Raw genomic sequence first — 16,742 nt, 5'->3', positions numbered from 1 at the left:
CAAATCGAAGACAAAATATAAAACAAAGTAGCTTTCCGCGTCTGTCTATCTGTACGTATTCGTATTTGTATCGCCGCTAACTACTCCATAACCGCGCTTAGATTTGGATAGTTTTCGCCTTTTAAATAAGATAATTTATCTATCACGGTTAGGTAGGTAGTAACACTTTGAACATTTAATGCCAATGAGGGCTATCGTTTTTTGTCTTTCTAGATGGCGCCACTGTTGCGTGAGGTTTTTAAGTGTGGCTTTCAAAGTCTGTTATTATATTACAGGCGTGAAAACAAAGTTTATATTAAAATCATATTCAATACACCTTACAACGGTACCATAAAATATCGAGCAACCTAACTGTTGCGTAGTTCCGTTTTGTTCGGAAAAAAAGGGACGACAAAAGTTTCCGAAAGACAAAACTGTCTCAAAACACAGACACTCGTTGCCCCGTACTGCATTATTACCATAATTAATTTCAGGTAATGCAAAATATTCACAAAATTATTCTAATTATGAATAAACCCGCGTAGCTCACCCAAAAACTATGAGATTTGACATTTCGGAGACCTCACGCTACACTAGCGCCTCTAGCGGCGAATTCATACGCGATAGCCCTCTTTGCTTGCCAATTATCACTCCCACGGTCTTTTTAGGGTTCTGTAGACTACAAGGAACCTTTATAGTTTCGCTGTCTGTCCAGCTGTCCACGGCTTAACTGAGAAACTGTTAATGCTAGAAAAAAAAATACTAATACCACCCTTTTCCCTAGCATTCTTTTTAGGGTTCCGTACCCAAAGGGTAAAAACGGGACCCTATTACTAAGACTCCACTGTCAGTCTGTCTGTCTGTCACCAGGCTGTATCTCATGAACCGTGATAGCTAGACACTTTAATTTTTCACAGATGATGTATTTCTGTTGCCGACAACAAATACTAAAAACTAAAAAACAGAAAAAAAATAAAAATTGAAGTGGGCTCCCATACAACAAACGCGTTTTTTTTGCCGTTTTTTGCCAATGTCTAATGTTGTATAGACCCTTCGTGCGCGAGCCTGACTCGCACTTGGCAGACAGACATGGCGAAACTATAAGGGTTCCGTTTTTGCCATTTTGGGTCCGGAACCCTAAAAACAAATAAAAATGCGACGTTGCCAGCTCAGCAGGAATAAACGCTCTTAAGCTCAAAGAAGTTTTAATTACTATAAAAATATCGACAAAAATGCCATAGCAGCAGGAGATTGATTGCAACACTTTTAGTCAGAAAAGAGAGGTGTCAAAATTGTCAGTTATTATTATACAAAAAAATGTTTCCCTTCATTATTTCGAGCTGCAGTTGCGACGACGAATATGATGACACAAAATTTGATAGTTTCCCAAGCGCCAGTCAAATTTGGGGTATGCTTGGTACCATATTCGTCGTAGGTGCATTCTGGATGCTGCGTACAAAGGTATGTTTAAACGTTCAGCTTGCATCGCTCGCCATTATAAACGGCAAGTAGGCCTTAGTAATAAGTACCTAAGACTTAGTTTGTTCGATGGGTGTAGGCGAAAACATTAAAAGAGGATGCAAACAGTGCCTAGTGGGAGCGGCACGCGTCGCAAGTATGAGCGAATACATAGGTAGTGTAAAGCAGGTGCTACACGGTTTTAACGACGGTTAAAAGAGCGTGGATAGTGGTTTAGAACCAAATATCGTGACTTTTAAACGCCTTTGGTACACAAGCGTGTGTTTCAAACCTCTGGCAGAGCTTTGGGGTTTGTTTTAAACCGTGCAGCCAGCAGCATGTGACTTGCTTTTACCAAGGTCACCTTGGTAGATATTGTAGGTAGTTTTAAACCGTCAAGCCCACGCTTAAAATAACAGAGTTTAAAGTAAGTACAGTTACCCTTAATTAGGATTAAGTTTATTTTATGCCACATTCCAATAAATTGTACAGCCTATAATTGGAGTTAGGTGTGTAATGATAATGATTATCAAAGAGCGGCGAAACACACAAACCCGCTATAAGGCGATTCCCAACCTCCTATTGGGTATGTGCCTCAGTAATTAGCAACCTTTGTCTCGTGTACTCATCTTCGCCGTGGCATTCGTTTTAATAATACTTAAATGCAAAGGGGAATTGTGCTGAACAAAGAAAACAATACCCTGAATAACATAGCCACGCGTATAGGGTATTACTTGAGATTTCGCATTGAAAGCCAATTCTGATAAACTCCATGGCATTTGCAGCAGCATATTAAATAGTATTACAACACAAATTCGCAATAGCAATAGCACACGCGACAGGCGAAGTCATAAAAAATTATAGCTTGGATTCGAAAATAAGGTTTCCAGGCGTTAAAGTGCAAGCAGCTGTTATTTATAATATGGACGTCGGCAGAATCGGTCCTTTCATACCTCAACTACAGTTTATTCAATTAAAACGCATAACTATTATATTATTGCAGGTAAAACTAGGAAGCCGGAACACTATTCCTAATACGAACCGGAACACCATACCTATACCTACTGCCATACCTTCAGTTCCGATACGTCATCGCGTCACACCAAGATCCTATAGTCGAAGAGAACGTTAAGTTTGTAAATAATAACTATTTTAACTTAATAAAACTAAATCTCTGCGTCATAACATAATAATTCATTTATTTTATAATTTGCAATATCAGTTCATAAATCGTATAAATTTAACAATATAATTATCTCTTCCTTAAGCTTACTTAAAATATATGGCAAATGTTTATTGCGACGTAAACGAAACTAACTACACAGTATACAATTGTGTATCTTATGTACTAAATAATTATATATATACTCATTAGTAAAAAAAGGATTAGTAAGTATTGTTGAACAGGTCGACTGTGTCTTCAGACTGTATTTTCTGGTACTCCTGCAACAAGTATTTGTGTTCGTCTTCGACGCGTCCGCGGTTGAGCAGATACACCAGAATGTACTGGTACGGGAACACCGGCACGTTGTGGCGCGCGAAAAAGCGCAGCTTCACCCGCTGTATCACCTTCATATCCACGAAACAGTAGTCTGCGGTGCAGCAACTGCCGGGAGTCCTGCGAGTGGAAATGTGACTATGTGACTAGGTATTATTTAAATATCAAAATGTTTACTTTAGACATCGGCAATTTAGTTGCAAAGTTTAACCCTTTACCAGGCCCCTAAGAACTAGCGTGTCATCATACGTACTTTATATACTGTTACAACCGTATTGAGCGCCTTGTAAAAAATGTATTTACGAAAGTCGGAGATTTTCCTTTAAACCAGAAATAAAAATGTGGGTTACGGTTATTCCATCGCCTGTCTAAGTAATTAACTGTCATACTCGATTTTGTCTTATTATATTCTTGATCAGGCGAACGGATATATTCCTCCCACATCTTATATCGGTTATCATAGTCAAGGTTTAACTCCAAATCTACTACGAAACATTATATCAATCACTGAAAACATAATTTTATGATCTTCATTCACGGCACGCTTCAAAATCCAATAATGTATCTTTTATGACATGACAAGACAATTTACCGGGCCATGGGAAGAATAGCTCCCGCACGGTTAAACTCTAATAAGGCCATGGGATAATGTCAATCCACATCTTAATTCTGGTAATTCACAATAATGCATAATATAATTACCTTTCAACACTCAAAATCTACAAAATATCAAAAAACTGTTCGACTTCTGTTTCATAGAAATAAGTGTTCGAATTTCTCCGTAGTTTACTGAAATTAGAGTTCAAGTAAATTTAAACGGCTGCCAAAGATATATTACGCGATTTAGAAGCGTGTTGTGAATGAAGATCATAAAATACTATTTTCAGGGATTGACGAAATATTTTGTAGGAGGTTTGGAGTTAAAACCTGACTACGGTAACCGATATAAGATGTGGGAGGAATATATCCCTTGGCCTGGTAAAGGGTTAATGGGAAATAAAATGAAGCGTAATCGGATACAACAGCGCCAGCATGCTATTTACTCTTAAACTACTAATATTTCTCAAGCAATCTTAGCCGCTATAATTTTCCTTGTCAATTTGATATATTTACTACCCTTCTGATATTTTTTAATTTTTTCCACCCAACAGTTTAGATTTTAGAGGGGGGAGGACGCTCGATTTCAATGACAATTTGCACTTTAAAGTTGAATATTTCGCAAACAGATCACTGAATAGAAAAATTGTCTTAGCAACCCCCCAAACCTATCCAATGATAAATAATATTAATAAATTCATTTATTTCGGGCAACTGGGCCGTACAATAAATACCTTACAGACTAACATACATATTTATAATCAATATTATTTAATACTAATTTGGTGACAATACGGCGTGACCCCGTTGAGTCACCGTCCCCGACGTCGCATTCATCTGCGGCATGGTGCCCCGGAACCGCCGGAACACGACGTCTTTCGGCCAGAAGGCAGCACTCGCGATGGTCCCCATCAGCAGCCGCGGCACGCGCACCACAAACGAGCTCAAGTGCACGTAGTGGCGCAACTGCAGCTGGAACACCCTCAGCGTGTATCCGCTCTTCCGGCGGACGTATTCCACCACATCTGCGACTGCGACGGTGTGATGCAGACGCGACACATACAGTGCCGTATTCGGTGTGGCCGCCCTCAGCCCGGAGCCTGGATCCGGTTCAGCAGAGCCACACTGACTCTTGCAAGGTTTCTTGCGAGCCTTGCTTTTTTTTCTTCACCAATTTGAACCCCTCATCGTCCACGTTAGTGCTCAAGGGCCTGTTCGGCGTCGAAGTAGCCCTCGGTTCAGTAGCCTTAGGCGGCGCAGGAGGCTGGCGGGGCGCGGCGGCTCGGCCGGCCGCGTCAGCATACCCGCGCCCAGCTGGCTGCTTATTGGCGGAGTGCTGCGGCCCGCGCAGCGGTCGGAACACGAGGCTCAGGTCTCTCACGTTGCACCGGCGGTCGTTTCGACTCGACACTTGATGCCGCTGAATCGGCATCTGCTTCCAGTAGATTGTTTACATTAGAATTCGACGCATCAACAGGTGACCGAGTTACCGGGGCACTATTGCGAAAACTGGTGATTTCTTTACGCAACTCGGTAATAATATCATGCGATACATCGAATTTTATCGAAAGTTCGGCCAGATTTGCCTTAAGAGTCACGATGTCCTTTAGCAAAGTGGTGACGTCGACGTGGTCGAATGTGACCGGGGGCAGCTTCCGCAGCTCCTTTGCCACAAAAGAGAGCACATCGTCCGGATCGGTCGCCTTGAACATCGTGATGATGTCCTGGAGACTCCTTATTCCTCCATCCCTTCTGCGAGACGGCATCTGGTCGGCCTTGCCGAGCGTCTGGAAGAGCAGCGCCTTGCCACTGCAAATCTCATCCTCCTTGAAGTTGGACTTGCAGATCTGCACGATGCTGACTTCATCCATGGTGTCGATGGCGTTTTGAATGAACGCCAACAGTTCATTCGCAATGAGTTGTTGCGAACTCATAGCGTCGTCAACGGGCAGCGGCTAGGCCGCGCTACGCGATTTCGCAATCTTTCGGTGCAGTGAGACACGTCCGTTTCCGAGCGTTGCACGCACTGCACTCAAATGATACCCCACAATATAGGGATAGTCGAGAAAAAAAAACACTCCCACTTTAAGTCTATGGGAGGTACCCTGAATTTACTTTTCTTTATTTTACCACTGTCGGCGTGACTGTATGTATATTTATGACAAATTACAGTTTTCTAGTACTAACGGTCTCTGAGCTTACCCGCGACAGACAGACGGACAGACATGGCGAAACTAAAGGTTCCTAGTTGACTACGGAACCCTAATTATTAATACAAGTGTACTTGGGCTGTTTGCCACCCCCTAAATATTGCCTCTGATGGGAAAAATTTTATGGTAATTAATATTATATTTAAAGTTGCATATGAAATGTTACTCTCATTGCCGATCAAGGTGTCAAGACTGAGATTTATTACAATATTACATTTCAAGATCATTTGCTTCATTGTTGTCGCAAAATTATTTCATTGCATGCTACGTTTTACCAGTCTCTCTAAACACAATTTTAATAAAAAGAAACAGGGTTTTTTTTACAATATTGCAATATATTCATCATCATTTACCTTGGGTCGTAAGTTATCGGTTTCGCTTTTAATGTTTTAAATATCATCTGGTAGTACTGTCTATACTTCTTCTTCATAATTAGCACAATCTGTTTGCCCTCAAACGGAAACTTGGAACTCAATGCCTGCAACTCCAAGTGCCAATAAACTGCTGCTTTGGCTACTTCTACGCTGGTGTTGTCAATCTCAAGTATTTTAGGATGCTTCATCCATTCATACATATTTTCCTGAAAAAGGTAGTGTTAATATTTGATCTTTTTTCAAGACTGAATCGCGTACCAGAGTAGAACCCTTTCGCTGCAAAAGTAGAAAAGAAAATCACTATGAAGTTCATAGTGATTCAGATGCGTTTTAATTTTAAAATCATTTTTACAGTGCCAATTAAAATCTACAATGATAAGACTAATTATCATTACTTACATTCAAAAACTTTTTGCTTCTGAAACTGTCATATATATAATTGAGATGCAGAAGCCACTTCCCTGTGGAGAGGGCGCACACCATCATGCCAGTGAAAGTGTCGTTTGGCAACATTGAGATGAAATGCGTGGCCAACATCTCCATTTTAGTGTTCTCAGCAACCACTCCCCCCAATTCGTTTATCATGGCAGTAATTCTGTCCCGGTCCTGTAATACAATACCAGCCTTTGATGAATATAATTCATCAAAAATACGAGTACCAGCCTTTACTTGCGTTACATCAAATTTAGCAGTTGAATAGATATGCTATTTCGAAATAAATCCACTTGGGAAAAATTACATCATAGTCATCCATCAGTCACATTAAATAAAATACAACTGTGCCAAATTTCATGTCCTGAACCTAGTGGTGGAAATTTTGAAATTAGATCCTGATTTGTAAACATTTTGTGTTGTTCGAGCAGACCAGGTATTTCAATACCAAATTTCATCTATATCAAGTGAAGGAGTAACAAACATCCACAAACGCACATACAAACTTTCGCATGTAGTATGATCAGATTATGAGTTGATATCTTTATGCGTAGACATACCTTAAGCTTTTTAGCCGACTGCAAAGATTAATGCGTTATGTGATTGACCCGTATGTATGTATGTCTATCTATTCCTATGTCCTCTTGTAACTACTCAACGGCTGAACCGATTTTGATAAATGATATGTCATTAGATTCGTCTTGATGACGGGAGTGGCATTGGTTACAGTCGAGCTCATAAACTTGTGAACAAATTTTTGAACAAAAATATCTGAACACGACTCTATTGTTAACGGCGTAGAAAAGTGTTCAGATATTTTTGCTCACAACTTTATGAACTCGACTGTACATGAAATTCTTGAAAAATTTAAATGGATTTTTGGTGGCAAAGCTAATAATTAGCCCATTCAAAATACATATGGGTTATAATAGTTTTAATCTACCATTTTCACAGAAATATTAAAATAGTGTGAAATAAAACAATAAATTTAAAAAATGAAACAACCCGACTGCCTTAAAAATACTAAACAAAGGAAAACAAGTCTAGTGTGCTAGAACTCTGTTAAGTAGCTAACAAAGTTCAACAGTCAGGACCCATTCGAATCGTGACCAGCTTAAAAATTCTTAGCACCTAATGGGTCCTGTCCTGACTGTTGAACTTTAAGTTGAATTCTAGCGCACTAGACTTGTTTTCCTATTTTTCAGTATTTTTAAGGCAGTCCGGTTTTTTTATTTTTTAAATTTATTGTTTTATTTTCTATCGGCTATTGCAGATTCCGCGTCGATATATGTGGGGGACCCTAAGACTAATACTCACATTTATAAATTCCGATAGCATGAACACACTCTTGTTACAGGTGCAAATCAAATTTTGCTTCAACTTCCATGATTCTTCAGATGTCCCACTTGGAGAATTATAATCAGTATCTAAAAATAATAGAAAAATAGAATTTTCAAGTTACATCTGTCTCTGCAACCTGCATTTACAGTGCCAATTTTTAGCCAATCTAGAAAAAAAACTTATATGGTCTGTGCTTCAAGCAAGCCCAAATTTAAGATAACTCTTTTCTACAACCATTTATTACCTATATACCTAGTTTTAACATGTCATATATAAGAATTGACAAATAAAAACTGATATACTTTTGACTGACCCGACATCTCCTCATGCCAGCACGCCTTTAGTTTGCCAGTCACCTGTAACTTGTCCTTGATGGGACTGTAGTTGTTGATCTTTTTCTTCTGTCTGTAACTCTGAATGTACTTTCGGAAAGGCAGATAATTGGAAGTTTTTGCTTTGCTGGTCTCAAAGAACTTACGAAAGCTAACTTTTTTCGGGGTACTGTGATTGCTAAATGTCCTGGATAAAAAAAAAACAATTAACATGTGATATTATTGCTCTATTGGTGGTCTACACCTAAAATTGTACACAATTAACCTACGTAAAAACGCAATAGCTTTTGGTCAGACATTATATTTTCTGGCTATTTAGCACAATTAGCTTGGATTAAATTTGCGCAGAAGAATGAAGATTAGATCATAATCATAACCAGTAAGAGTCTTTGCACATGCGTATTATTTGCGCCACCTCACCAACTTCGTGGATGTGTGAAAAGGTTACAAGCTGCAACCAAATCTCATTTTAATCTCGTGAACACGAGTCACATGCGCGAAAATAATAAGCAGTGATAATAGACAGTAAAGCTCTAAAAATAACAGATTATCCAATGAACCACAATACATAGTAGCTTGAATTTCTTTTTTACCCATGTTAGTTAGGAAGCATTGTATTAATCCTGGCCCATGCCCATGCCTACATTTAGAGATCACACTCACGCATTTAACGATTTTAAAGGACTCGAATTTGGTGTTTGATTATCCTCTATTTTTTTGCAATCTATTTCTTGATAAATATCCTCAATAGACCAACCTATTTGGCGACGCACGGCTATCGGTCTTCTGGTCTTCTCAACTACCGGAGGAACTTTATCAACACAATCTACATCCGAGTCAATCACAGGATGATCATATTTGAAATGTATAACTCGTAGGTGTTCAAGGTATGCCAGTTTTTCTGTGTGGATGTCGTGGCAGATGGGGCAAACAATGTGATGTAACTTAACATTGAGCGTACAGTTGTTAAAGTGCAGAACATAAGCATCATACTGGTTAAATTTTTCATCACAAAGAACACAAGTAACTAGCAGACGTGGTGGCTTCTCTGGTGTAGTTGTAATCAGTCTGTCAGTATCTGATGAATTAACATCAGTGGCTACAAGAGTCTCACTGCTACTGGATTGTTGCAGTACATTGTGTTCGATATTACAAATAACACGGCATGTGTGGGCACCTAGATTACCATGAGATTCATTACAATACACACATATGACAGAGTCAACATCACTGTCTGTTTCATCACTAACTTCAAGACTGGCACCAGTGTGACCTTCTTCTTTGATAACATTCTGAACATTTTCACCCTCCATTGATTTAGCGGCATGCATGTGAAAATCTTTATTCATAAATATATTGTATTCAAAATTAGGTAGGTTATTAATGTTTTCATCTGTGAACAACAACAATTAAAATAAATATTTATTAAACAATTCTTGGAACTATTGTATTGGAATTCAACTATCTTATAAATACCTGGTGATTTCCGTAATATCTCATTGATTCTCTCACATTGCAGCTTAAACAAATATGCAGTGCTCAAGTTTTCTAAGCAACTTGAACAGACTCTGTCTGTGAGTCCATCACCTGGAAATATCTGCAAACCAAATCTCATTTTGAGTAGATTCAACCAATATAATTGAAATAATATTATGTTGACAGACATAGAGAAATCGAGGAATCAATGAACATATCTACTTAGTTTTTTTTAGCATAAGAAAAAGGGGTGAACAATCTTGACAAGTATTTTTATTGAAAAATGTTATAAACCATTACTATGATACCAAAAGCATGTAAATGATCACATGTCCTTGCTTAATTGTTATATATTTGTTGTGACTTATTTCTCAAAAGTGTTTTGCAATCAAAAACACATCAAAATCGCTAACCATCCTTCTAATGTTTAAAAAAACTAAGTATAAGCCCATCCAGAGTCATCAATGATACTCATCATCTTCCTCACAGAATGAAAGGGCTTTGTCGTAGTTCTTACGCGGGCCCAATGTAAACTGAGAACTTCATATACACACCATTGAATAGCTTTGCAGGTTTCCTCACAATATTTTCCTTAACCATAAAGGTCATAGTAAATTTCAAGTGTAATTTCACACATGAACTTTTTGAAAAACTCGGAGGTGCGAGCCTGGAATTTGACCCAGAATCCTCTGCTTGAGAGGCCATAGGTGTAACAACAAGGCTAACATAGCTTTAATAATAACACAACTATCTATTTATTAAAAACTACAAAAAAACCATTTATTTCTTTTTGTGTTAGCAAACAAAATAATGATTTACTTCTTTTTACATAATAAGTAATCAATTAAGAAGTATAATATTATGTTCACTTTTTTATTTCCTTATAGTATCAAAAAGGAATACAATTCAACAATGATCTTTTGGTTTAATCTATATAATATTATGTGAGAAAATTTAAAATAATACTACAATAATAATCACCTTTGTAAATCCGGAACAATGTAGGCATGTTAAAGTAATATAAATGAGGATTATTAACACCAATTATTGAAAAGGTACTTACTTGAATATTTGCGAAAGACATGACCATCTCAGATAGCTTGATGGATTCATCTTGTTCGAATATTGAACAGAATTCGCCAAGTTTCAAGCATAGGCGACATTTATGAAACGGTTTGTCCATTACCGAGATGGTTACCTGTTGATCTCCAACCTCACTACCTTCATTTCTCATTGTAGATTGTATTTTGTCACAATAAGTTATTTAAGAGATCACTTAAAATAAAATAAACGAACCACGCACTTAGTTTGCTACCTATTTAATTAAATTAACACTAAACTAAGCATGTCAGTCAGTTATTTCAAATATTTTTTTTATTTTGTTAAAACAAAAGTAAAGGAACCTAAGCTCATACAATAACATATTTGATGAATGTATAATAAATAAATTCATAAAAATCATTTCGATTTGTACTAGTCATGGCCTGTCAGCTGCCTGTACTTTCCTGAAATTGTATTTGAATTGTATTTGTGAAAATCAGCCAGATGCTTACCGCGATCAGATCACAGAATAACTAACAGTACTACCGTATCACTGATATAATGCACTAGTATTTAGAATTTATTATGCACAAATATTTGGTAGTCTGCAGGGCTACTACCAAATTCTAAAATCGAAGTTCGTATCGTACCTTATGTTATTTAATACGAGCGAGAGGGACGGTATGATACGAATTAAGAATTTCGTAGTAGCCCCTCTGCAGCAGGGCTACTATGAAACTCGAAACTCGAAGTTCGTGTCGCGCGGTCCCTCTGACACTTATACTATTTAATACGAGAGCGAAAGGGACTGCACGACACGAACTTCGAGTTTCGTAGTAGCCCTGCAGGCCCTCTGTTCTAAAGCAACTTTTGGCCTCTGACTGCTTATTAGGGTTCCGTTCGTAACCAAATGTCAAAAAACGGAACCCTTATGGATTCATGTCTGTATGTCTGTCCGTCCGTATGTCACAGCTACTTTTTTCCGAAACTATAAGAATTATACAGTTGAAACTTGGCAAGTAGATGTTTTCTGTGAACCACATTAAGATTTTCACACAAAAATAGAAAAAAAAAACAATAAGTTCTTCCCCATAGCATATAAGTTCCCCATGCTTAGAACTGAAACTCAAACATTTTTTTTTTCATCAAACCCATACGTGCCCATACGTATCTATGAACAGGTCTTTATCATTTTTTTCTAAACTGAATAGTTTGCGCGAGAGAGACTTCCAAAGTGGTAAAATGTGTCCCCCCCTGACCCCCTGTAACTTCTAAAATAAGAATGATAAAACTAAAAAAAAAATGTGATGTGCAAACCACCGAAAATTGGTTTGCACGAGATCTAGTAAGTAGTTATTTTTAAAACGTCGTAAATCGTAAAGTAAAGGAAACTTTTATATTATGTTACTTGCTGTGCTACGGAACCCTTCATGGGCGAGTCCGACTCGCACTTGGCCGTTTTTGACCTTGATTGAGCCTTGCAACTACTGTTGGAGTTGGTAACACTGCTAGTAGCTGTCACTGTCACTTTAGCTGGCCAACTAAACCAACCGTGTTGTTTTACGTTATGTTACTATGTTACGTATGGCAAAACACTTGCAAAAAGAAGTAAAGTAGATAAACTGAGTGATGAAGTGATTGAAAGAAATTACATAAAGTACATTTTTTTAAATTTTATATTAATTATGTATCCAGAACTTCCCGTAAATGTGCAAAAATATGATGCCGCTTTTCCAAACTTTGGACGTCCTACAATCATAGGTTACATTGGATTTGAGAATTTAAAATTTGCTAAGAACATATATAACCGCAAAGTAAAATTTGATCTTAATGTGCTTATAGACAAAGCAATACGTAAACCAGATGACTTAGATGTTAAACTCAACGATTTGATTCGGTTTCTACAGGAGCACAAAGTAAGATTAAAATTGCCTTGTCCAAATACCTTAGACAAAGCTAACTTCTTCTGCTATCGGGGTCTCATGACGTGTGTAGCGTGCACTCCTTACGAGAATAAGGAGCCTTGGAAAATTGTTGCATTACTATTTAAGGGAAATATATACTTATGTGCCAGAGATACAGAGGAAAAATTACATAGAAAAAACAACATGACCCCTGAAGAGAAAAAGTTTACATCCTGGGGCTATAAATTTGAGCAGTATATGTTATCTGGTAAGTTATTTGTCTTTAGGTCTTAGTAATTAATATGATAATAGTTTAGTTACAAAAAGTTATCATTATTAATACATTTTATTTTTATAGACACCCCAGACACTGAACCTGATCCGAATGTTCCTGTAGATGAGACAGAAGAGTTTTCATTAGTGTTTAGAACACATTTAAATCGGCACAACATTTTATATGGCGCTGAGATGGATGGCATCCGTTGTGACCAAGGCGATGTACCACATTCACCAACTCCAGAGCTTGGTGCTGAAGCTATTGTAGATTATTTAACTAAAAAAGAATTTGTTGAACTTAAAACAAGCAAGAAAATAGAGCATCCACGCCAAGAAGCCAGTTTTAGGTAACAACATTATCTTTTATAAAGTTGCTAAAAATGTTAAATTTATTATTGCACTCAAAGATACTTATTTACCTTGCTTCCAATAACTGGTCAGGTGCAAGTCAGACTTGCACACAAAGGGTTCTGTGCAGTCATACAATTACCATCCCTAACATTGAGTAACAAATAAAAATGTCATGTGTGTATTTATTATATGTAGTTCAAAAATCATCTAAAGTCATTATGCACAATGTAAATACTTGTATTAAGTTCCCTAATCCTTTGTGTTAAAAAATATTTGTATTCTAATCTTGTGTGCTATGTGGATAAAGTTATAGGTAGATTCATTCACGATGATGCATGCCGTGGTTCTTATTACAATGTCATTAATGTCAAATTTTTTTAAAATTACGCTTCTTCCTGGATGGCACTAGGTATAGCATAAAGGGTTTAAAGGAAGGACATGTGGCCCCTGTAAAGAAAAGGTGAATTGGTAAATGTCAATTGTTTATCACCTCATAACTAGTAATCATTCCAATTTTCAGCCCTCTATCTTGAACTGTCATAGAGATAATGTCAAAAATGTATTTTCTTAATATTTTTTTCAAACTCGTTTTTCTCCTAATCCATAGCAGCTAAAGCATCGTAACAAAGTCACAGCTATGTAGTTTGAGTAGGAGTATACCTTACAATTTTATTAATATTTCATATGTGAAAAATAGAAAGAAAAAAATGATAATTAATTTTTGACAGCTTTATTTAACAAGTTTTTTTTAAGATACAACTATGAAAAAACATTAAAATTGCAAATAGTATTAGCTACTACCATACGAAAAAACGATTGATTATAATTGGTGCAACATACTGAAAAAAATAGTAAACTAACGAAAGTATTCAAACACAGCAGCAGTTCAGTACCCTTTTGTGACAGCCATACGTTAAATTCAGAATAATACACTCTTTGTTGCTAGTCAACGAACATGAAACTTCAAAAGCTAACCTTCAGAAGGCTAGACTCTTGATACTTGAATACTTTCGTTAGTTTACTATTTTTTTCAGTATGTTGCACCAATTATAATCCATTGATTTTTATACGAAAAATACGGTACGCTGCGGTAGTAGCTAATACTATTTGCAATTAATATGATTTTTTTCATAGTTGTAGCTTCAAAAAAACTTGTTAAATAAAGCTGTCAAAAATAAATTGTCATTTTTTCCTTCTATTTTTCACGTATAAAATATAAATAAAATTGTAAGGTATACTCCCACTAAAACTACGTAGCTGCGATTCTGTGTCGATGCTTTAGCTTCTATGGATTAGGAGAAAGACGAGTTCGAAAAAAATGTTAAGAAAATACATTTTTGCCATTATCTCTGTGACAGTTCAAGATATAGGGCTGAAAGTTGGAGTGATTACTAGTTATGAGGCGACAAACAAGTGACATTTACCAATTCACCTTTTATTCACAGGGGCCACATATTCTTCCATAGCCTGCTAAACCATTTGTCATATATTCATGCATGCATCTTAGATGAAGGAATGATTGTTGTCCTTTTCTTAATGTTGAATAGTGCTGTGCCAAATAACCATATTTGCACATATCTGAAAAATATCTTTAAACATAATCTGTGATTTTCAGGAGATTCAAGACAAAGAAATGGTGGTGCCAATCGTTTTTAGCTGGGGTGAACACCTTGGTGTGCGGGGTCAGGGATGATGCTGGGATAGTGAAGGAATTGAAAACATATACTATGAGAGATTTGTCAAAGATGTCACAGGTACATTTTATATTAATGATTAGGCAATCATAGGCATGAGCACACTTGCTGTTCCGCTGAATGTACACTATGATCCAAGTGTACAGAAAGTTATTACAGTTTCTGTCATTATGGACACTGACTGATAAATTTGAATACAATGTTTGTACATATTTTCGTCTTACATGGATCTCTTCTGTTTCAGAGATATTGGAATCCAAATGTTTGTTTCAACTTCTTGGATGCTTTCTTAACATATGTTAAAAGATGTTTGGCGCAAGAAATCATTGAGACTCACGGAGATAATGCTTTACAAAATCTACAGACATTACCACTCATAAGCATCATGTTGGAGTGGAGTCCAGGGATGCCAGTACATGTGGCTGGCCGCTATAGCAATGAAGATGATCCCATATTACCAGAATGGTTTATCAATCACTTTAAAAGAAATGATTTATCTGATTAGTGATCAATCAGTGTCAAATTTTAATAAACAAATTATAAAGGGTTTAGTAGGCTAAGGAAGGACATGTGGCCCCTGTGAGGAATAGTTGAATTGGTGAATGTCAATTGTTTGTCGCCTCATTAGTAATCACTCCAACTTTCAGCCCTCTATCTTGAACTGTTACAGAGATAATGACAAAAATGTGTTTCCTTAACATTTTTTTCAAAATCGTTTGCTCCTAATCCATAGCAGCTAAAGCATTGAAACAAATTCACAGTGACGTAGTTTTGGTGGAATTATACCCTAAAATTTTATTAATATTTTATGTGAAAAATAAAAATAAAAAATTACAATTTATTTTTTGACACCTTTTTTATCAAGTTTTTCTGAGGGTACAACTACGAAAAAAATCATATAAATTGCAAATAGTATTAGCTACTACCATACGAAAAATCAATTGATTATAATTGGTGCAACATACTGAAAAAAATAAAAAGCTAGCGAAAGTAACACAGCAGCAGTCCACTACCTATTGTAACAGCTATACGTCAAATTCAAAATAATACACTCTTTGTTGCTAGGCAACAAACATGAAACTTTAAAAGTAAACCTTCAGAAGGCTACATTCTTGATACTCACTATACATTTGTAAGTTTTTTTTTCAGTATGTTGCTTTAATTATAATCAATTGATTTTTCGTATGGTAGTAGCTAATACTATTTGCAATTTATATGATTTTTTTCATAGTTGTACCCTCAAAACAACTTGTTAAAAAAAGGTGTAAAAAAATAGATTGTCATTTTTTTTCACATAAAATATTAATAAAATTGTAGGGTATACTCCCACAAAAACTACGTAGCTGTGATTTTGTTTCAATGCTTTAGCTGCTATAGATTATGAGCAAACGATTTAAAAAAAATGTTAAGGAAACACATTTTTGTCATTTTTCACATTTCACATTTTTTTTATCTCTGTTACCTTAGATGAATGATTGGTCTCGCGCGCTCGCTAAGTCTGTTACAGTTCAAGATAGAGGGCTGAAAGTTGGAGTGATTACTAGTTATGAGGCGACAAACAAGTGACATTCACCAATTCAACTATTCCTCACAGGGGCCACATGTCCTTCCTTAGCCTGCTAAACCCTTTGATTGCAAGTGTTTCTATTGTAATTTTATTATTTTGATATTTGTGTCGTACTGATGAGGCTAAACATTTGAAGAGCTCTAAAATATTGAAAATTCTTAGTCTTTGACAATAGATATTTTTTTTAATGCTGCCCTTGATTGAGTTGATCA

At 36.6% G+C, this 16,742-nt stretch overlaps 2 protein-coding genes across 2 annotated transcripts; one reads left to right on the top strand and one right to left on the bottom strand.

The window, feature by feature from the left end:
• Positions 1–2,610: 2,610 nt before the first annotated feature.
• LOC141428465 (uncharacterized) lies at positions 2,611–11,069 on the bottom strand. Its single transcript, XM_074088461.1, has 8 exons — positions 10,761–11,069; positions 9,698–9,818; positions 8,885–9,614; positions 8,203–8,408; positions 7,866–7,975; positions 6,516–6,722; positions 6,096–6,322; positions 2,611–3,055 (listed from the first exon to the last, which is right to left on the bottom strand). The coding sequence occupies exons 1-8, from the start codon at positions 10,929–10,931 to the stop codon at positions 2,824–2,826; spliced, it is 2,004 nt and encodes a 667-aa protein (XP_073944562.1). The 5' UTR covers positions 10,932–11,069; the 3' UTR covers positions 2,611–2,823.
• Positions 11,070–12,279: 1,210 nt separating this feature from the next.
• Rai1 (Rat1 Interacting Protein 1) lies at positions 12,280–16,606 on the top strand. Its single transcript, XM_074088669.1, has 4 exons — positions 12,280–12,910; positions 13,001–13,265; positions 14,885–15,023; positions 15,208–16,606. The coding sequence occupies exons 1-4, from the start codon at positions 12,424–12,426 to the stop codon at positions 15,466–15,468; spliced, it is 1,152 nt and encodes a 383-aa protein (XP_073944770.1). The 5' UTR covers positions 12,280–12,423; the 3' UTR covers positions 15,469–16,606.
• The last annotated feature ends 136 nt before the right edge of the window (positions 16,607–16,742 follow it).

This window comes from Choristoneura fumiferana, chromosome Z (assembly GCF_025370935.1).
Source record: "Choristoneura fumiferana chromosome Z, NRCan_CFum_1, whole genome shotgun sequence".
NCBI classification, from domain to species: Eukaryota; Metazoa; Arthropoda; class Insecta; order Lepidoptera; family Tortricidae; genus Choristoneura; species Choristoneura fumiferana.
Note: the sequence above shows the minus strand (reverse complement) of the source record. Positions and strands in the feature narration are given on the sequence as shown.

Coding starts and splice junctions, on each gene's coding strand:
- LOC141428465 (XM_074088461.1), bottom strand. CDS start 10,931: ATGAGAAATGAAGGTAGTGAGGTTGGAGATCAACAGGTAACCATCTCG. Junction 9,615..9,697: donor GATATTACGGAAATCACCAG/GTATTTATAAGA, acceptor TGTTGTTCACAG/ATGAAAACATTAATAACCTA. Junction 6,323..6,515: donor GAAGCAAAAAGTTTTTGAAT/GTAAGTAATGAT, acceptor TACCTTTTTCAG/GAAAATATGTATGAATGGAT.
- Rai1 (XM_074088669.1), top strand. CDS start 12,424: ATGTATCCAGAACTTCCCGTAAATGTGCAAAAATATGATGCCGCTTTT. Junction 12,911..13,000: donor TGAGCAGTATATGTTATCTG/GTAAGTTATTTG, acceptor TTATTTTTATAG/ACACCCCAGACACTGAACCT. Junction 13,266..14,884: donor CGCCAAGAAGCCAGTTTTAG/GTAACAACATTA, acceptor TGTGATTTTCAG/GAGATTCAAGACAAAGAAAT.